The 21,573-nt window shown below is 51.3% G+C and overlaps 1 protein-coding gene across 4 annotated transcripts in view; it reads right to left on the bottom strand.

Moving 5' to 3' along the window:
- Positions 1-21,573, bottom strand: part of Shank2 (SH3 and multiple ankyrin repeat domains 2) — a 470,619-nt gene that overhangs the window by 294,847 nt on the left and 154,199 nt on the right. For 2 of the 4 annotated variants that reach the window (XM_076555924.1, XM_076555928.1), the window contains exon 11: positions 14,883-14,949. In XM_076555924.1, the coding sequence (XP_076412039.1) occupies positions 14,883-14,949 (67 nt within the window). Of the gene's footprint in view, positions 1-9,490; positions 11,560-14,008; positions 14,180-14,882; positions 14,950-21,573 lie in introns of those variants that run through there. The other 2 variants (XM_076555951.1, XM_076555936.1) reach the window with 2 other exon arrangements.

Genomic DNA, 21,573 nt, shown 5'->3' with positions numbered 1-21,573 from the left:
CAGAAAACAGGTAGCGAAAGGAGAAACAATTTCCCCCAAGTTGTCCTCTGACCTCTACATGAAACCCATGGCATGTACATATCCACACATACAGCACATCAACAAATAAATCAATGTGATTTAAAAGTTTTAAAATTATCATTGCCATCTCTAGAACACAGCACGTTATAGGCTTGACTGGGATGAAAGCAGATGAAATATTTATAACAACATGATCTTGCCTTATCAAAAATCTCGCTTAACACAAAGAGGCACAGACCAAAAGCATTACTGTCAAGCGACTGTCATGGTAGTTTTGTGGGAGACAACATTCCACTGGAGAGTAAATAAGAAGTGGCTACAATTGCATGAAAACACCAACACACTGTGATCTGTGCTGGACGGCCCACCCAGGACACTTTGATTACATATGTATTAGAACATGGTAGTGCACTTGCCTGGTATGCACAAGGTCTTGGGTTCTAGTCCCAGGTCTAGAGAGAAACAGAGATTGGAAGACAGATTGCCAGCCAGAGAACATCCCAAATCCAAACCCTGCTTTCTATTAAAGGGCTCGGCTTCCCACCATCAGAAATGAAAACATTCCAAGACCACAGGTCAGCAACCATCTACACCATCACATCACAGCATCTAGGATCTCCAGGCACTGGACCAGGCATCATGTACCCATGCCCTCATTTCTAACCTCAGGCATCCCCCACTTGGGGGATACCATGGAGGACGTGTCTCACGTCGCCACTCCACGTGGCAAGATCACTTTTAATAATAGTCATGTAATAAGCATTATTTTCTTGATTCATGTATTTGTATTTAAATGAATCATTATAAAAGAATAAATGTCAGTGTTAAAGGTCTTATCTGAACTCAGTAAGACAGTTCCTGCAAGCGCTGAAATCTGCACTCCTGAACATTTCCTTCCCTCCGTCTGCACTGGCTGCTGGTTTAGCTGGTGCCCCAGGATGGCAGAGCTGAGGAAACACAGGCCTGCCTCTTTCCACAGCAGGAGCGTAGGAGAGGTGCCACAGGGCTCAGTGCAGATCCTACTAAACCTGTATTAGGCTACAGCTGAGGCCCACATGTGGCTGAGACCGTGGGCAACTGAGGTCCCCTGAAACAACTGACACACGGTGCTTAATGATAGGACACATTTCATTTATCCCCCTCTGAATGCATTTGTGTGTATATATACATGTTCATGTGCCAAGATGTACATATAAAGGTCAGAGGACACCCCGGGGTGTCAAGCTTCACCTTCCACTTTCTTAGAGGCAGGCTCTCTTGTTCACTGATGCATACACCAGGCTGGCTGGCCCACAGGCTTCCAGGGACTCTCCCATCTCTACCTCTCAGCACACCTTAGAAGCACTGGGATTACTGATATGCACTATCACAGCTGGCTTTAGGCAGGTTCTGGGGATGGGAATTCAGGTCCTTATTCATGTGTGACAAGTACTTTACCCACTGAGCCATCTCCTAGTCCCTCCCATCGGCCTCTTGATGCAAACAGATAATGCAGCAAATACAAGACCAGAGGCAAGAGATGGGGCCCACACCCTGAGCTCTCCCAGGGGCCGGGTGTCAACTCCTGGAACTCATCGAGCTCCTGAGGTAGATTCCTTTGGTCTGCTGTATTTGCTGACATTTGTTACCTGCCCTTCTCCTGTCCCATTCTGTCCTGTTCTTTGGCACAGCACCCTCCTCTGCCTGGCAGGCTTTCGTGTGACCATGTGGCCTAGAACTAGCTATTGACCTAAAACAAAAGAAAGCCACTGAGATCTGGGCTTGGCTCAGCTTCACAGCCCTCTGCCCTCCAGCCCTGCCATGTGCCTCTCTTTATTCTTCCAGATCTGGTTGGAGTTTTTTTCTTAAAGTTACGTGCATATGCCATGTGCATATGTGAAGGTCAGAGGATAACTTTTAGGAGTTGGTTTTACTTCCATCATGGGGACCTGGGGACCAAATTCAGGTTGTCTCAAGCTCCTTTACCCTCTGAGCCATCTCGTCTACTCTTGATGAGTATTCCTGACACACTCACCGCTCCTCCAGGCCTTTCTCCAATCTGAGGAGAAGAAAGGAAAATGAATGTTGGTGGCCACTGTGACTAGTTTGGATGGGCCGATGCCAAAGCCATCTCCCCAGAAGGCATGCTGATGCCTGTCTGGCCAGTGAGGACCAGGGCTTTCCTTAGGCGAAGTCACCCATGTTGACATGGAGGAAAGAATTCTGTGAACAGTCTACAGAGAAAGGAGGACCTTCCTCTATGGTATGAGCTGCCACCTTATTCAATGAGCAGTCCCTGGAGCCTCATGGGTGTTGGGCACTGTCTTGGCTGGGAACAGTACAGAACACAGACTGATGGAGCCTGATGGAGCAGACAGGCAGGCAGGGAGAGAGCTGGTAGACACAGCGGCTTGGAGGAGCAGGAAAGCCAGGCTGAGCACCTGCCCCAGCAACAAGAGAAAGTGCTGCTGGCCTGGATTGAAGGAGAGAACAGACCCCCCCCCCCCCCCCCCCCCCGTTTATTCCTCTCTAAAATTCTAAGCAGTGTTTCAGCCAGGTTTCAAGCTACACAGAAAACACAGCAGCCAGCATTTAACCAGGATGCTGATGGAGCTTCAAGGGGTATGGAATTAGCAGTCTGGAGACCAAGTCACTCCGAAGGCAGGTCTCTGGACGGGACTGAACAAAGCCAGACCCCAGAGCTAAGTGTTACTTTAACCTCAACTCCCCCCATGCTGGGAGGAGGGGATGGGGGACGAGGACACAGTGCTTATACATCAGCTGGCTGCCCCACCCCACGTTCTGGAGGATTTTCTCCATCAGTAAGACCATGCTCAGGAAATCACAGAAAGCCACTTTCCTGCCACAGGAGTGCAGGGTCCTCCCAGGCCTGCATGGCACCCTCTAGGAACCTCCCACTGTGTGAGATCTTGCCGATCACACCACATGACCACAGTGGTCTTGGCCAGGGTGGCCTTGAGCAGAGGATCAGCCTCTGCTTTGATGAACATGCCTCTGACATTGCAGGTAGGTTTCTCTTGCTCTGTCAGAAGCAACCTCCTGATTCTGGGAACTTCCCAGAGCTAGAAGTGGCTCTTTCTCACTGGCTCCCAGGAGCCTGGGCAGGGCCACCAAGGAACAAACTGGACAAAGCCCATTTGCAAAAGACTCCTCACTCATTCACACCCTCCCTGCTGCTCCAGCAGAGATCTCTACCCCTCCAGATCATGTGACACCAGCCTCTTCCCAAGAACCATGACGATGGACATCTCGTGGGTCTGGTCTAGAGGAAGCAAAAAATATTTTGAGGGCTCTTTATCAGCCACATTGGCATCTTCAGGCCAGCAAAGCCCATTTAGCCATGGCCTCGGGGGATGATGGGATACTGATATGAGAGTCTCTCATGCCTGGCTTGGCTGCCTCAGAAGCTAGGACCCAATAGAGCTGCTAAACCAAGCAGTGACTGCTCATCCCTGCATTTCTTCTGATAGCTCCTGCCACTTCGCTGAGCTCTGACTTGTTCTTTTCCGCTGGGCTGGAGTGAGCCCCGTGGAAGTACACGCACGGGGGAACCCTCCCTCCTCTCGCTACAGCCCCGTGAAGTCTTGCTATTGCTGCTTATTAGAGCAGAATTAGAAACCTTCCCTCGCTCTGTTTAATTCCACCACCACAGGCATCCTGCCTACCCCACAGCCCCATCCACAGGGCCGACATACCTGGACCGCCATAAAGAACCACAAGGAAGAGCTCCTACCCCCCCCACTCCCCGCCACTGCCACCTCTGCTGCCCCCATCCCTCTTGCATTTGGGCTCAGCTCTGACCCAGAGAGTCTCCAATGTGCAGCTGTGAGGGGTGAAGTGGGAGAGCTGGGCATCTGCCGAGGCCCAGAGAGAACGTGGCTGGTCCAAGATCACTCAAACAATTCCGGATGGAATCTCATCCTTTCCCGTCCTTGGTCCAATCTTTTTCTTCAGCTCCACTACCCAGCAGCCCTGTGGGCTTTATGAAGGAAGGTCTTCAAGTTCTGGTGTTGAACATAGGCTTCCCCTAGATTACTGAAGGCTGAGGGTCCTCACAGAGAGGCACAGGAAGAGCCTCTCTTGGCACCAGCTCAGCTGGGGCCAACCTGGGTACTGTAGCCACATCCAGGCCTGTCATTGGACATGTTACCAGGGAAGGCATAGGTGATGAGCCAGGGTGGATCAAAGCTTACAAGGATTCTGGGATTCTAGCAAGACTGTTTATAAACTATGCTCAGGATGCTGCTGCAAGCTTGGAGTCAGGACTAGTGTCCCAGCTGCCTGGTAATTATTTGCCAAGCAGTTCTTCAGGGCAAAGCCCAGGAGCTGGGAGCAGTGAGCAAGCAGAGCTGGTCCCTGGTACATATCTAGCCCAGGGTTAAGTGGGACACCTCCTTCCAAAGCTGCTGTTTCAAAGCCCAGGAGCTGAGCACAGCAAACACAGAGCCTGAGCCTGAATCTAGTCTGGGATAAACCGGCTCCCTGATTTCTTTGAGATAAGCCACTCTGCTGAAAGTGGAAAGGGGGCTCTCGTCACTCTGCTTCCTGATCGAGGGCCCCACGTGACCAGCCGCTTCAGGCGCCTGTCCTCTCCACTTCCCCTCCATGGTGGGCTGTACCCTTGAACTGTGAGTTGGACAGCCTTCCCCTCCTTAGGCTGCTTTTTGTTAGAGTATTTCGTCACAGCAACAAGAAGCTGAGACAGGTGGAGAGTTGGATCTTAACTCTGAGCAGGCTGGAAGGTCCCTGAGGCTGGACCCTCTTAGGATCAGCAGGAGCTGAAACCTCAGGGCTCTGCTTAGACAGAAAATGGCATCTAACCACATCTCCAGCCCCGAGGAGAGCTACACTCCACTGTCTCTGTGTCTTGTGTCAGTTCTTTCTACGTCTGAGGTCATAAGGACCAGGGAACTGAATGCAAATCAGAAAGAGATGCTGGTGACCGCCACCTGTCAGTCCCGAAGGTCATACCGAGGTCACCTCCGCAGCTTTCACCAGGGTTGCTGGGGTCGGGGGAATTTTACAGCCAAGGCTCCTCTCCAGGTGCCCTGCATGCTCAGTGGAGACCCATAGACTCCCTTACCCTATGAGGATCTCAGGACCAGTGAGCAGCAAGGACCAGAACTCCTTCAATTACACGAGGCCATTTCTCCACTGTACTTAACTAGATTGCTTTTTTTTCCCCCTTAAAGACAGAGTCTCACTATGGTAGCCAAGGCTTACCTAAAATTCACGGTACAGTCAGGCTAGCCAGAATTCACAGCACTCTTCCTTGCTCGGTCTCCTAAATGCTGATATTACAGGGGGGAGCCCACCATGCTTGGCTGTGTAAGAACCTTGGGAACCTGGGAGTGAGTCTCTTCAACCTTCCAGGGGAGCAGAGTTAAAGAACAGGCCTCAGGTGTGATGCCAGCATAAAGGGCAAATCACACAGAGAAGGGGAGTGAAGGAAGAAAAAACAGAAGGCGGAGGAGGAAGGGGGAAATATGGGGAGAAGGGGGAAGAGGAGGAGGAAGAGGAAGGGGAACAAGAGGAGGGGGGAACGAGAGAGGCTGTCCTGCCTCACTGACTTTCACTGAGCTCCTGAGGACCCCCAAGCAGAAGCTCAAGGCAGCATCTATGGCTGGAGGCTGGGATTCAGGCCAGTAGCCCACAAGCCAGAGCTTTATGCACACTCCCAGTGAGGAGGCTGAGCTCCCGGGACTCAACATCCCCGGAACAAAAACCTTGAGGAAGCAACTAAAGGATCCTCTGACTGGAAGACCTGGTCCCTGCCTAAGCTCTGAGAGTTGAACGGCTGACAGGATCTGCAGTGGAGTCTGGGAGAGCCAAGTGTGTGCCGAGGAGGGACAAAACAGGCAGAAGATCCTGGTAAACTCAGCCAAATCCTTGAGAGGGGGATGCGGATCTGAGTGACAGGGAGGACAGAAAGACCACCTGTGCTACCTTCCCAGGCTGGCATGGCATCGAGGGGCTGCCTGAGATGAAGGAGGCCGAGGCTGCAGGTGAGTGGCCAGCCGTTGCTAGAGAATCTGCTGCCAGCCACTGAGGCCTACAGGTGTGGGCTGTGCTGAGGCAGATCTGAGGCCTGCAGGGGGCGGGGTCAGGAGAATGACTAGCAAGGGTTAAGGACCACTTGATCTGGCAGACCTCTGTCCACAGCCCCCTCCTGCTCTCACGCATGGCTAGGACTGAGTTCTAGGAGCCTTCCTCTACTGGTCACTGGTAGGATGGGGGTGGTGGTGGTGGGGGGAGTGGACAGTGAGTGGACAGACAGCACATTCCCATCCCAATCGGATAAAAAGCACTAAAGTCCCAGCACCAGGGAGGCTGATGCAGGAAAACTGTCATGAGTTTTGAGGGCAGCCTGGACTACATCATGGGTTCTAGGTTAGTCTGTGCTGTAGAGTGAGACTCTGACTCCAAATGCAGTCTGGGCATCGGAGGAGCCCACTGCATGTCTGGTAGATGGGGGAGGGGCACTGGTCCCCCTCTCTGAGGCTGCCTACACTCCATACCCCTGGAGTTCGGCTCCTTGTGTGGATTTTAGTCTTTCTCCCTGCCTACCTATGGCAACTGTGGAGCTTCTGTCTGCAAAGTCCTGAAGCTGAAGTTCTTAAGATGAGATAGATAGTTCTAGTACCTGCTGACTGCCCTCGACTTACCTGCTGGCCCAGGGCCCAGGACAGTCTAAGAGAACAAGAAGATGAAGGAGGCCAGACAGGATCCAGGAGCCCACCCAAGGCGAAGCACAACCTTGCGGGAGGCTGCTTGGACTCTGTGTAAGATCCCCCCACCCAGCCTCTGGCCTCAGAGGATGCTGCTCTCCCCTTGGACTCAAGCCAGAGGCAGAGCTTGCAGGCAGAGAGAGCACAGACAGACTGCAGACCAGCCTGGGCCTCAGGTAAGGCTGGACTGATTGATGATAGGTAGGCAGGGCTGGGAAAAAATGGGCCAGCCCGAGTAATGGTGGGGGAACACTACACAGGCAAGAACAAGGACAGACAGACGCTCATCCCAGAATCCGGGTGACCACACTCTCAGGACTATCTTAGCTTTCAAGACTTCCATGAATTTTCTGAGTCCCAGTAGATGCACAAAGTTGAGGTATCCCAAGGGGCCATAGACCCTATGGTTGAAAGGGAGTGAGGGCCAGAGCGCTGTAAATTTCTCAGGGACAGAAACAGTCTGGGTCTGTGCGGGCCATCCTGGACAGGGTTTGGATGAGACATCAGACATTCATGAAGACCCAAGCCCGAGTGGGCAGCCCTGTCTGACAGCCACCACCTACTTTTTCCTTCCCAGGTGTCTCGTTTTCCAGGATTTCCCAGAAACGCGTTCCCCTTCCACAGAAACGACACAAGGCTTGCTTGCTGGTTCAGACCTTTACTGAGAGCTGTCCATCACCTCTTTAACCCCCACCATAGCAAGAGGAACTCTGGAGTGGGCAGTGACCAGAGGAGGAAGCCAGCAGCGGATAACAGCGCTGGGTCTACAGGTCAGGACACCCTGCTATGACAGTTCCAGTGGGTGCCCAGCCAAGTCCACCCCAGGCACTGGCCTTTGACAGGGCAGTGGGGGAGGGGCCGCGGGAACCTTTAAACAGCTAGTCAGGCACATCCAGTCATGTCTGAGTTTGAGGATGGGAAGGGTATGCTGCATGGCATCTGCCGTAAAAGGGGCCGCTTTCCGACAGGCTGTGGCCAGAGAGACAACTGTTCCATGTTGAAGGGAGCGGCTAGAGACCACAGGGTGAGGGGTAGGGGACAGTGGCATGCCCCTGGAGCTTCTGGCGTCCAGGGCATGCAGGACCTGAAAGTCACAGGCCAGGAAAGGCTCCAGATCAATCCAAACCTCAAAGGCATCTCTGTGTGTGTGTGGAGGAGGGAGGAGGGGTGCTGTACATACACTTCCCAGCAGCCACATATGTCTACTGCAGTCATGGCCTGGATGACCTGGAAAGGAAGTACCAAAGCAGGACACATCATGTCCTCACCTATCCCTCACTCGAGCGGCATTCTGATTGGTTGAAGGGAGACCAGACGAGGCAAGCTGGAACAGATGGAGAACTGCTTAGAAGGCACGTGGGAGTGCACGTGGACGGGAGTGCACGTGGACAGACGGGGACCACGAAGATGAATCACATGGAAATGCACACAAGACAGAAGGCCAAGGCCTGCTGCCACATCCTACTAGACCCAAACCCACAGTGCCTGAGGAGCTCAGTGCACACAGCACAGGACAGGCCAAGGATGGCGACAGACCTGAAGGGGGCACTCACCCAGGTCAGTTAGAAACCCCCCAGTTAAAACATCACCCCCACCTAATGCATCTGCAGCACAGGGGCGTCACCAAAAAAGGTGTCACTCGGGTGGCACAGCTTTGCTTTATGACGGGGGAGAAAACTCCTGGATGGGAGAAAAGGCAGCGAACACAGAACCACAACAAACCACTAGACCAAAGCCTTCAAACAGGCAGGCAGGAACTAAGAACCCAGTCACAGACAGGCCTGAGCCAGATAGAACCGGATAGAGCCGTCAGCCCAGTGCAAGGACTGGGTGGACACACACACACACACACACACACACACACACACACACACACACACACACACACCATACTTACACAAATGTACATGTCTTTCTACCCCACTCCCCCAAAAGGGCAACAAGAATAAGGTGAGCCCCACCAGCCAGGTCACAGACCATCTGCTTAGAAGCCACGGTGTCTCCAAAGCTTTCTGTCCCCCACCCCTGCTGAACTACTTGTCCTGAAAATATGCTGTGGGAATCCGAAGACAGCTGTGTGATGGCCGCCTGATTCTAGTATCCTTCTCCCTTTCCTTGGAGAGGATCATAGAGGGGGAATCCACAGTGGGAGCCCTAATCTATCCCGTTAAATTCAAGGAAATAGGTCACCGGTTGGGGTTTCCTGACAACCTGCTAGAGAGTCTCTCAGTGAACACAAAGGCTCCCACGGCTCACTTCAGATAACCTTGCCTGTTTCATCGGAAGTAGCACATTTCACAGTGAAGACGCCAGGCAAACAGAAACCTCTCGGGTCGGAATTATTTTATTTCCCAGCAGGTGGTATCTTCCAAACAGGTATGTTCTCAAAGAACCATCAGTCAAAATAAGCCTGGATTTCACATTCTCACCCCCCTACACACACATAATACTACATTAAGAAATTTGAAAACATCTCCTTCCATCCATCATCTATGCAAATCCACAGAGTAATGATACAGGCTCCCGGTCTGGAAACCTAGCAACCGTATCCAAGTGCTCCTTAGTCAGCTAAGCAGCCACCAAACTCACACACACCTCGGCTCTATGGACTGCTGCGTTGTGACATACACATGCACACACACACACACACACACATACACACACACACACACACACACACACACACACCTCAAGACGAGACTCTCCATAGCTGCGGAAGGACAAGACAGAGGAAAACAAACCTTGTTCCGCTGAAGAAGCACAACCCATGTCATTTAATCCATCTGACAGCGCATCTCCCCTCAGAGCCAGGCAAGAACAAAACCAGCAAAGATTGGGGAAAACAGGTTAGCCGGGTTTTCGGCTTATCAGCGTGCCACATGCTTAATACTTGCATGCTTATTTCGGACGTGGGCTCCCCAGCTCCCCCCTGGCCTTGCTTTTAAGGGAAGCCTTCCTATGGAAGTCATCCTAAGTACTCTGTGGCCAAGGCACTTCAAGCCGGTTCGGCTCATCTGCCCAGCCACAGTTTACTGTGGGTGACAGCAAGCCGGGATTAACTTCGATATTCACAGCCTCTCCCAACCGGCACTTTCTTCCAGCTGGCAGATAAAACAACCTGATGGAGGTCACGTTTAATATTTTAAAGGGCGGGGGTGGGGGGGAAGGCTTAAAAAAAAAAAAAAAACCAGCAGCGCAGAATCAGACAAGAGCAGCTCGCACGCCGTGACTGGCTAGCACATCAATGCGCACGCTAAAATGCCATGCCTGCTGGGGAGACAAGCTGTGACCACATGAACTCTGCAGACCTCCAGGTATCCATTCACCAGATGGCTCTGACCACAGCATTATGGCTGCTTTTCCCCAAAGCCACATCTGCACTTCCTAAATGCTTTGATTTCCCAGAAGCACACTAGCAAGTGTGGAAAACACAGACTCCCCCATTCAAAGGCAGGGGCAATTTTATTTTATTTTTTTTTTTAACAGGAAGGATTTCCCTGATTAACCATGTGAAATCCAGGGAAGTATTTAGGCACTTTTAGTGACCCCCAATTCAGAATGTGGAGGACTTTAGACTACCCTAATTCAGACATGTACCCTGACACGACCCAACAGAGGTGGCGGGACTCCCTACCGTCATTTCTTCCTGCCCGAGGTTCCTTTAGGACTGCATTTCGGCCCCACTTAACACACAGGACTCTGCTCATGAGCAGCGAGGGTTGCCAGACCCAGGAATGGGGACACACTGAGGGACAGGTTTCTTGCCTTCCTCCTCGTTCCTCCTAAGTGGCAGTAGAGCTTAAAACATGAGATTGTAACACGGGAGGGCTAGGGAGATGGCTCAGCCCAAAGTGTGAGGACCTACCTGAGTTTGGATCCCCATGAAAAAAAGCCAGGTACAGAGGTTCATGCTTACCATACCAGTGATGGCGACACGGGAGGCAGAGACAGGAGGTTCCACTCTCTGACCAGCTAGTTCAGCCAATTGGTGGACTTTCAGGCCAGTGAGAGTCCCTGTCTCCAAGAAAAGGTAGATGATCCCTGAGGAACACCACCCAAAGCAGTCCCCTGACCTCCCATGCATGAGCCCAGAGGCACATCTATCATCATAAACCATCACCACACAAAAATACACAACAAAAAGACTGTAAAGTTGAAGCGCTAGACCACCCACAGTGTGTGTCCCATGGTGCCTAAGATCAGCATGGACGCAGGGTTTCATGCTGAGAAAGGAAGGTGACAGAAAGGCTGGCCCTGGATGGTGAACAGCATGGGGGAGGGGCACTCACTCAGCACACACTACCTGGCACTGTGGGGCAGGCACTGTGGGGCAGGCAGAGTCCAATACTGTTGCTCTGGAGGAGGTAATGGCCGAGAGCCAGGTAGCCATAAAGCAATGAACATGTCATAAAGAGGACAAAAGATATGTCCAAGCCCTGAACTCTGGCCCCTGCAGCTGTGACCTTGGAGATGAGCTCTCTCACGAATGGTCAGTCTAAGGATCTTCAGTGGAAGGTCCTCTTGGCTATCGGACCAGACTGGTGTCCTAAGACAAGGCAGGAAGTTGAGACATGCTGGATGGTGACTTTTCTCCCTGCTGTGACAAACACCTGACAAGAAGCAACTTAAGGAAGGAAAGGTTTATTTGACTCACAGCCCCAGGGCACAGTCCATCATGGCGGGGGGAGACTGTGGGAGCCCATTCTCGGGTTCCTTACGGCTTTACCCAGCAGGTCCGAATAGAGGATGATCAGGACCACGGGCCTGAGTGCAGGTGTCTGAGATGGTCTGCACTTGGCTGTGCTGGGGGGAGGTCTTTTGCTCCACCCCTTGGTGTCTCTATAAAAACCCTGGGCCAGAGACAGTTGGGGCCCGTTGGAATAGGTTCCAGGCCCTCTCGAGGCTATCCTTTATTTTCTATCTGTTTATCTCCGCGATACTCTCCGCAATAAATCCTTCTATCTAATATTTACTGCTGATCGCACTCAAGAAAACTCTGGGAAGCTGTGGGGGTGGTGGGTAAACGCCCCACAGGAGACATGGCGTCAGGAGCATGAGCAGCTGGTCACATGGCATCCACAGTCAGGAAACAGAGAGAAATGAATGCTGGTGCTCAGATCGTTTTCTCATTTTTATCCGGTCTGGGCCCCCCAGTGAAAGGAATGGTGCTGCCCACATTCAAGGTGGATCTTCCTGTATCCAGAATCTTACAGACACACCCAGAGGTTTGTTTCCATGGTAATTCTATGTTAGCAATCTCAATAACTACAGAGAAGGTCAGGTTACCACAGACCAGAGACTACAACCATTTGTTGAAAACCCATGGAGGCCAAAGACCACCAGCAGCACCTAGCTGTGGAAAGCTCCTGGAACAAATCCTTCCGGAACCTCTAAGAAGGACCCAGCTGCCAGCGCCTGATTCTGATCCCAGATCAGCAGAATAAACTCATTATTTTAAACTTCTCAGAAGGTCATTTGTGATCCTTGGGAACTGATGTGTGGCCAGTCCTACTGTTTGAATGAGCTCATGCCCAGGCAGGTCCTGAGACACAGAGGTGGATGCCCAGCCTCAGAACCTCCAGAGGATTTCAGCACAGTGATTTCAGTGGCACCTGCACCTGTGGGGTCAGACTCCAGAGGGTGCCAGGGTGTCTGCATTCCACACAAGCTCTCCGAAAACCCAAGTACATCCCATCCTGAACATACACTGTGCAATGCCGACTGGGGAGACCGAGAGCTCTCGCGTGCAGGTCAGTGGAGAACAGAGTCCGTTAAGGAGAGAAGGAGTGTCTCCCGAGCTCTCTCCAAAGATCTGTTGTCATGATGGAGTTGGGGGTGGCAGGACATCAAAATCCATCTAGAACAAATGACCGGGACTCGGGGGGGGGGGGAGGGGCATTGTAACAGTCAAAGCGACAACATGCACCAAAGGTTGATCTTCTGAAAAGTCACATCTTTTCCCATCAAGCAGCTACTGAGCTCTAAGTCACATGACTACTAAGGGGGCGGAGTCCTTTTAATACCTCCCCTAGAGCCTGGGGTGAAGGAGGGAACACAGAAGCCATCAATCTCTGAGGCCCCCACCTTCCAAAGAGCCTGGTCAGGGGCAGCTTCTGGACCCACTAATCTGCCAAGGTCTTTCCAGGAGGGGTGGTCAGGGAAGACCATATTGGTGACGGCGAGCTCTGACTCAGGCATCCCTGACCCCTCGTGTTTCTGGTCCCTGTGGACATTGAAGGGCAGCGCAATCTCTGGTGCACTGAAGGAGACAGATTGCATCTCCAGCTGCCTGCAGCCGGCTGTAATCTTAGGACACACGGGCTCCAGCTGGGGTCCTGTTCGGGCTCTGGAGAGCAGTCACATCTCCCCTTTTGTGAGTCCCCAGCAATGACTCTTTCCCTCCCGCCTCTGCAGAGCTGTGTCAGTTGCACCCCCACCTGTGAGACGGCTGAAACAGCACTAACTTTGGCCTCATGGGACATTCTGGGGAGAAGTTCCCAGGCCTGCCATCTCTCAAAGGGAAGCCATTTCCCTCTGAAATGGTAAACTCTAAGAAGTTGTTGAATATTAATCTAGGATCTGTGGACGGGGCAGCTGTTTCTGCAGGTGAGAACTCACTTGGCACCGTATGTCAGTGGTTCCCAACCTTCCTAACGCTGCAACCTCTAAATACAGTTCTCAGTGTGGGGTGACCCCCAACCATAAAATTATTTTGTTGCTATTTCATAACTGTAACTTTGCTACTGCTAAGAACTGTATTGTACATATCTGATATGCAGGATATCTGATATGTGACCCCCAAAAGGTTGAGAACCACTGCCCTAGATGAAGACGTATACATGTGATCAGGACAAGATATCTCTATCAGGTGAGGCACTAGCAACTTGCTTGCTGCTGGTACGAGGCTGAGGCAGGCGAGCGTAGGGAACGGCTTGTGAACCTGGGACTCCGCTTGGTTTGAGCTCCACACATATCCCTCTTCTGACAATGCTGATGCTCAGAGCGGGGGGGACGGTTGCCTGGCTGCACATCAGGATCCACCTCCCCAGTGCAAGGCCGGTCCCGGCCACATTCCATGTGAGACACACATTCAACATGGTGAAGACGTGAAAGCAAGACACAGTGTCGCTCATCCCTGACCCCCAAAGCAGGTTGAGGGCACAGGCAGCGAGACGCAGATGCCATCTGCTTCCTCTCAAGGCCCCAAGGCCCCCATCCCAGAGCCTCTCCATGGGACAACTCCACCTTCGAGGGCTCACCACTGCTGGTCCAGTGGGACTGCTCCCCGCTGCAGGTCCTGTGGAAGCCCAGCGCTGGAGGACGCAGGCCAGCTGGCTCATCCACTGTGCAAGACTGGGCCCAGCCCATGGCAGGGCGGTGAGAGGAGGGAGCAGCCCCAGAGATGGCCCTCCTGGTTGGCACAAGGGGTACTAGAAAGGGGAGGGGGACACCAAGTAGAGGTGATGGGAGGGTGGGAGAGAGGACCTCACGTTTCTCTCCCCTTAGTCACCACCCGTCAGCTACACATGAGTCTGTGTAACTTCCAATAAGCACATCTAAGCCAGCTCCCCCATGTATCTCCGACCTGCACCCCCCGCTTCGTGTCTCCTGCTTGGTACCCAGACAGAGTCTCTGTCTTGTTTCTGTAGATTTTCAAAAAGAATGGTTTTTAAAGCAGTTTGGGGCTCACGACAAACTTGAGAGAAGGATATAGAGACACCCCCAGTCCTCCCCCACATGCGCCATCTCCCCCAGGATCAGTACCACCTGCTGATGTCACTAGACCCTCACCATCTGCAGAAATGTATAATGACAGGCATACATTTTAAATCAATCTTGGGGAAAATCAAGAGATTTGAATCAGGTGGGAACCCTAGACCAATCCCCAGCAGAACTCAAACATCCCTGCCCCTGAGGCCCTAGACACTTTAGATGTCCCTGTAGCAGGCACTGTCAGGAGAGCGGAGAGTGGTACTCGTTGAGGTCTTCACAGCCCTCCCCACTATCAGGGGAGGACACCCAAAGCATGCGGGTGCCGGTGCCTCTGGTAAGTTTTGCAGAGAGCTGGCTCCGCAGCAGCCCCAGGAGGATCTCAGATGGCAATGGCTGTGGTTTCTCACCCAGCCTACTCACCAATGTCTGTTTCCTTGTGGTTCTTGATGTACTCTGCGAGTTCAAAGTTCCCCGCTATTATTGCCACCTGCAGAGTGAAAAATCACAGAATTCAATGTCAGCTGCACAGCCATGGGTTTCTATGTGCTTATGTCATCAAAAGCTGTCCTCATTCCGTGTCTATTGCTGTGACGGACACTTAGAGAAGAAAGAGTTTATTTGGCTTACAAGTCTGGGCTACAGTTGTAAGAAATGGGTCTCAAGAAAATGACCACAGAAGCCAAAGTACTTCAGCTGGGCAAAAGCTGCACCTACTGAAGCAAGCCAGCAGCAGGGTCCCAGTAGATGTTCATTCCTAATGTAAAGGGATCCCGTGCCTCACCAAGTGGCCAGAGCTCAGCCTCACATTTGTACTTGCCTGACTGGCTAATAGGAGCGCAGTTTCTAGGGAGAAATAAGCCTTGAGCATACATTTTGATTTCAAGAAATGCTAACCATGGCAGAATTTGAATTTCTGCCAAGTGGCTTCTTGACACTTTTTTAAATGTAGTTTTGTCTTATTTGATTATTTGATAGAAAAGACGATACATCTTGTTTATATTTTCTCCACAGCCTCTTACTGAGGGGAAACTGAGACAGGAATTTAGAGCATCAATCCACAATCAGGAGCAGGGGGGAGAATAAATGCATGGACACTTGCTTGCCTCTACTGAGCTCAACTTCTTGGCTCTTACACTATTCAGGACTCCCTGAGTAGGGAATGGTGCTGCCCACAGTAGTCTAGGACTTCCCACATCAGTTAACAATCAAGAGAATACCCACAGGTCAATCTGATCTAGATTATCCCTCTCTTCCCAGGTGATTCTAGATTGTGTCAAGTTGACAAGTAGAGCTAACCATCACAAAGGCCCAAGCCAAGGGATGCTTGCCCACCAATACTCAGCAGCTTCATCGTGAAGTTTTTGTTCCACTGCAGCCTTTGCATGTGGGCAACTGTCTGTCTAGAGGCATGGGGACTATCTGCAGCACTGGTGGGGGTGGGGAGGGTGTTCACCAGGGGCTCAGTCTGTGAACTTTCCACTATGGACTGTGTCCTAGATACTCAGGAGGCTGGGATGCTACCTCACCCACACCCCGGAATTCTTTTGTGAGGGTTAATTATGATTGTCAACCTGACAAGGAGAATCTAGAACCACCATGGAGACAAGCCTCTGGGCATGTCCCAGGGAGTTTCTAGACTGGGTTAATTGAGGTGGGAAGACCCACCCTGAATGTGGCAGCAGCATCCCATAGGCTGGGATCCCTGGCTGAACAAGAGAAAGTGAACTGAGCACTAGCACCGTGTTTCCTGACTGCAGATGCAATGGGACCAGCTGCCTCACGCCCTCCCGGTCATGATGGGCTGCATCCTGAACCTGTGAGCCAAAACCCAGCCTCGCCTCCTCACAGTGCTTTTGTCGGGTAGACTGTAACAGCAACGATGAAAGCTACTAATGGCCCCATCTTTCTGATTAGACCCAAGTCCTCCAAGCTGAGGAGAAAGTGAGGCCTCTGTGGTGGTTTGAAAAAAAAAATGGCCCCCAAAGGGCGGAGCACTAGTAGGAGGTGTGACCTTGTTGGAGGAAGTGTGTCACTGTGGGGGCAGGCTTTGAGGTCTTTTTTTGCTCAAGGTTCCCTCAGTATGACAGACAGTCAACTTCCTGTTGCCTGCATGCTGCCATACTCTCCACCATGATAATGGAGTGAACCTCTGAAACTGTAAGTGATCCACCTCCATTAAATGTTTTCTTTATAAGAGTTGTCATGGTCATGGTGTCTCCTCACAGCAATAGAAACCTACTGAGACATCCTCTAAATGCTCTTAATGCTCCTGGAGCACAAGATGTTTCACCCCAGACATGCACACAGCCTGAGTGCTGGGGATGCAGCTCAGAGATGGAGAGCCTGCCTAGCACGTGCGATTCCCTGAGCCCCACCTCAAGCCCCTTCTAAAGCAGACGTGGTAGAACAGGCTATCATTCCAGTGCCCAGGAGGTGGAGGTGGGAGGATCTGAAGTTCAAGGTCATCCTTGGCTACTTAGTGAGTTTGAGGCCAGCCTGGGCTATGTATACACTGTGATAGAAACAGATAGAGAGAGTGAAGAAAGGAAGGGAAAGGAAAGAGAGTGAGCCTGACTAAAAATCATCCCAGCATAGCTCTGTAATCCTGCTGCCTGCCAGCTGACATTCAGGAGCAGCCAGGCAGGTGACACCACGTATCCAGTGGATGGCCCTGGATCCCCAAATAGGCCCAAGCCAGAGACCCCTTAGCCAATGCCTATACTGCTCTAGAGCCTCTGGGATGGAGCCCATATAAGTACACACACAACAGAACCATGAGATGCAGGTTCAGCACACCTACGCTGAGTCATACACACCTACCCTGAACTGACGTCAGGTAGCAACATGCGGGGGCCCTGTGGACACGGTTTCCCTGGGAAGAAGTAATCATCAAGGCTGCAGCATTGACCTCTTCTTACAGATTTTTCACTTGCCCACCCCATAATCGCATGACCAGCTCCATAGAAAGGTTTGTTTTTACACACCCCCTAAAGATGCCTGCTGACTTAAGAGGAGCCACCACAAGCTGAAAACATGGTGGGTCAGAAGGGAACTGAGTATGTTTAATCTGCTCAGCCATGTAGCACAGTGCAGTGCCAAGGCTCACCCTTGGGATCCTGTGGCTGCATGGGAGCTGAGCTCAAGCTGCTGCCCAGCTGTAAGCTCATGTCACAGACCCAAAAAGAGATCAAATCCCCAAATTCAAAGGACACTTGGTATTGAATGCCTGTTGCATTCACGCCATTTCAAAGCTGTAAAACTGGAAGCTGAGCCTGTAAAAGTCTCTCTCTCTCTCTCTCTCTCTCTCTCTCTCCCTCCCTCCCTCCCTCCCTCCCTCCCTCCCTCCTTCCCTCCCCCTTCCCTTCTTCCTTCTCTCCCCCATCTCTGTGTACAAATGAATCTCTCTGCAGTTGAAGACTCACTTGCATGCTAGATGTATATGCCTGGGTGTAAGAAATGGGTCTAGGAATATGCTGGATAGTTTTATGTCAACTTGACACAAGCTAAAGTCACCAAAGAGGAGGGATCCTCAATTAAGAAAATGTCTCCATAAGACTTGGCTGTAGGCACTTTTTAAATTAGTGATTGATGGGGAGGGCCCTGCCCATTGTAAGTAGTGCCACCCTGCTGTGGGACGGTCTACATGTCAAATTGCTCTGATTGGTCAATAAATAAAACACTGGTTGGCCAGTGGCCAGGCAGGAAGTAGGTGGGACAAGGAGAGAGGAGAATTGTGGGAAGCAGAAGGCTGAGTCAGAGAGACAATGCCAGCTGCCGCCATGACCAGCAGCATGTGAAGATGCCGGTAAGCCACCAGCCACGTGGCAAGGTATAGATTTATGGAAATGGATTAATTTAAGCTATAAGAACAGTTAGCAAGAAGCCTGCCACAGCCATACAGTTTGTATGCAATATAAGTCTCTGTGTTTACTTGGTTGGATCTGAGTGGCTGTGGGACTGGCGGGTGACAAAGATTTGTCCTGACTGTGGGCAAGGCAGAAAAACTCAAGCTACACCACCCCTAAGCTGGTGATCCTGGGTTCTATAAGAAAGAAGGCTGAGCAAGCCATGGAAAGCAAGCCAGTAAATAGCACCCCTCCATGGCCTCTGAATCAGCTCCTGCCTCCGGGTTCCTGCCGTGCTTGAGTTGCTGTCCTGACTTCCTTTGATGATGAACAGTGATATGGAAGTGTAAGCCAAATAAACCTTTTCCTCCCCAAGTTGCTTTGGTCATGGTGTTTCATCACAGCAACAGCAACTCTAAGACAGGTCTCAAGAAAATGACTACACAGTATTTCAGCAAGGCAGAAAGTTCTACTTCTGCAGAAGGCTATTCTTAAGCAAGGGCCCCCTGGGATTTTATTCCTAATGCAAATGGGTCTTCTGTCCCACACTGGGTGGTTAGAGCTCCACCTGTCATTCTTTACAGGACTGGCTGACTTAAAGCAGGACAGCTGATGAGCAGAATGCAATTTTGAGCAGAGACTGTAACCTTGGGCATGTATTTTGATTTCAAGAAGTGCTGACCCTGGGGAAATTTGAGTTTCTTCCAAGTGGTTTCTTTAGATTATTTTAAGTGGAGTTTTGTTTTGTCTGACCTTTTGATAGAACAGACAGAACAAGCCAGGTGTGGTCACGCACGCTTTTACCCCCAGCACTCAGGAAGGAGGCAGAGACAAGTGGATCTCTGTGAGTTCAAGGTCAGCCAGGACTATGCAGTGAGACCCTAACTCAGAAAAGACATTTCATTGACATTTTCCATGTGTGTGTGTGTGTGTGTGTGTGTGTGTGTGTGTGTGTGTGTGTGTGTGGTGTGTGCACCTGTGTGTGCACACACATGCACGTTTTTCTTGTTGGTTCTGCCCATCAAGAACTCCAGTGAACACAGATGTTAGGACAGAGAATGGGATGTAGATGGCTTTGAAACTGTTATGGACTGCAAAGGTTGTAAAATTGGAAGTATTGTAAAATTGCAGTATGCACTGGAAATATGAATTTTAAGGGAATTCATTTTCTCTTATCTGTAGAACCTAGACAATATACAAAATAAACACATATTCAATATGTATACTATGTATTACATATACTTTAAACATGTGTGTATATAGATATATGTTTAGATACAGGCTTAGCATGTCTATGTATAGATACACACTTGGCATGAAAGTGGGAGTGTTTGGGAAGAGGAGGGGAAAGTGACTCAGGGAACATGGTCGAGGAATGGGGTGAAGAAGACCAAAGACATAACATGTATATGTGTAAGAACACCACAGCGAAACCCATTACTTTGAACAGTGAATCCGAACTAATGAAGATGCCAACAGAGGCGTGCTCTCAGCTGGAGAGGAGGGGGCCCCCTAGGGGAGCTTGGGAAGCCCACCCCCACTCTAAAGTAGCTCACAGCTGACTGGAAATGAATTCTGGCACTCCGTGAAAAGTGGACCTGGCAGGTGACGGAACCGAGTAGCAGGCTGAGGAAGTTTCTGGGCATGGCAGTGACATGCAAAGGACACGATGCTCACAGTGACATGCAAAGGACACGATGGGACCACCAGGCAGAAAAAAAGGCCAGAATGGGAGGTGTGGCAGCTTCGCAGCCTGTCCTGGTGGGCAGAACGAGAAGTCCATTCATCCTGCGGGAAGGAACAGCCGGAACATGGCTGGGATGTCACCGCCTAAAGGACTCATGGGATTACAGGGACAGAGGAGATGCTGCCACCTCAGCTACCATGGCTGAGGCCTCCACGAGGTTCTGCGTGAAGTAATTATGTCTGCTATGCAAATGAAGTTGATGTAAATATTTATGAATTGCTTGCACGTTTCTCTCTGGGGAACCTCTAGGAAGCAGCGGCCACCCAACCCCCTCCATCACGGCCTGCCCATGCTTCCCAACGATGTCTGAAGAGGGAGGAAAGCCAAAGACAGAGCCCCACAGCCCACTGCGGCTGTAGGGCCAGATGTGAAAGAAGGTCTCCGCCATGTCTGTCAGTGAGAATAGCTCAGACAAGGCACAGATGTCATAGGCACTTGTTCCACACACCGATTTGAGCTGCTGAGCAGAAGAGGGAGAAGACAGTGGGAGCAGGTGACCTGTTGTCTATCACAGAGCGCCTGTGCCTGTTAGTTTTTGTCAGCTTGGCACAAGCTAGAGTCATCTGAGAAGAGGAACCTCACCCAAGGTAATGCCTCCGTCAGACTGGCCTGTGGACAAGCTGTGGTGGTTCAGTTTCTTGACTAATGATTGATGTGGGAGGGCCCCGCCCATGGTGGGTGATGCCACCCCTGGGTAGGTGGTCCTGAATTATATAAGAAAGTGGGCTGAGGAAGCTATGGGGAGCAAGTCTGTAAGCAGAATTCTTCCATGGCCTCTGCTTCAGTTCCTGCCTCCAGGTTCCTGCCTTGAGCTCTTGCCTCGATGTCCTGGATGAACTGTATGCTAACCTGTGAGCCAAATAAACTCTTCCTCTCCAAGCTGTTTTTTCTTTTTTTTTAATCATGTTTTTATCACAGCAACAGAGAAACTAAGACAGCACCAAAGGCAAGGTATTGGCTCTAACCTCTAATCAGGGCTAGATCCTCTCCTAACGGGCAGGGCAAAGGAGGTGCTAATACATTCAACTGCCCACATATTTAACAAGACAGGCTGTAAGAGCAGCAGGCTGTTGCTCACTCCCAGTCATCAGCCCTCTCTATCTTGTCTTTTCCTGGCAGGAGGCCCCTGTGATGTCCACAGTAGGTGGGGACCCTTTGCGGATACTCCAGGCACCTCCCAAGAGACTGTCAGTGGGGCTCCTTCATGGAGAGCCAGGGTAGATCAGGCCCAACCCCAGAGCCCAGGGGGCTCTACCCTCTGTATGCAGAGGCTCTGGGAACCCTGAGGACTCAGGACACTCAGTGAGCAGGGACATCCCCTCCTCCAGCAGGACCCCCTGCTGGCTGAGGCAGGAAAAGGTATTTATCTGGCTCCTGTCCATGGAGCCACCTGGCCAGCAGAGCATCCAGGAAATGAATCACCCGAGAAGGCACAGCTCCATGTCATTGGATCCACTAGCTACAGAGATGTGTCATCTGTTTTCATACCTCAGAAACTGACAACCGTCTTCCCTGTGGC

This window comes from Peromyscus maniculatus, chromosome 1 (genome assembly GCF_049852395.1).
Source record: "Peromyscus maniculatus bairdii isolate BWxNUB_F1_BW_parent chromosome 1, HU_Pman_BW_mat_3.1, whole genome shotgun sequence".
Classification (NCBI taxonomy): Eukaryota; Metazoa; Chordata; class Mammalia; order Rodentia; family Cricetidae; genus Peromyscus; species Peromyscus maniculatus.
Note: the sequence above shows the minus strand (reverse complement) of the source record. Positions and strands in the feature narration are given on the sequence as shown.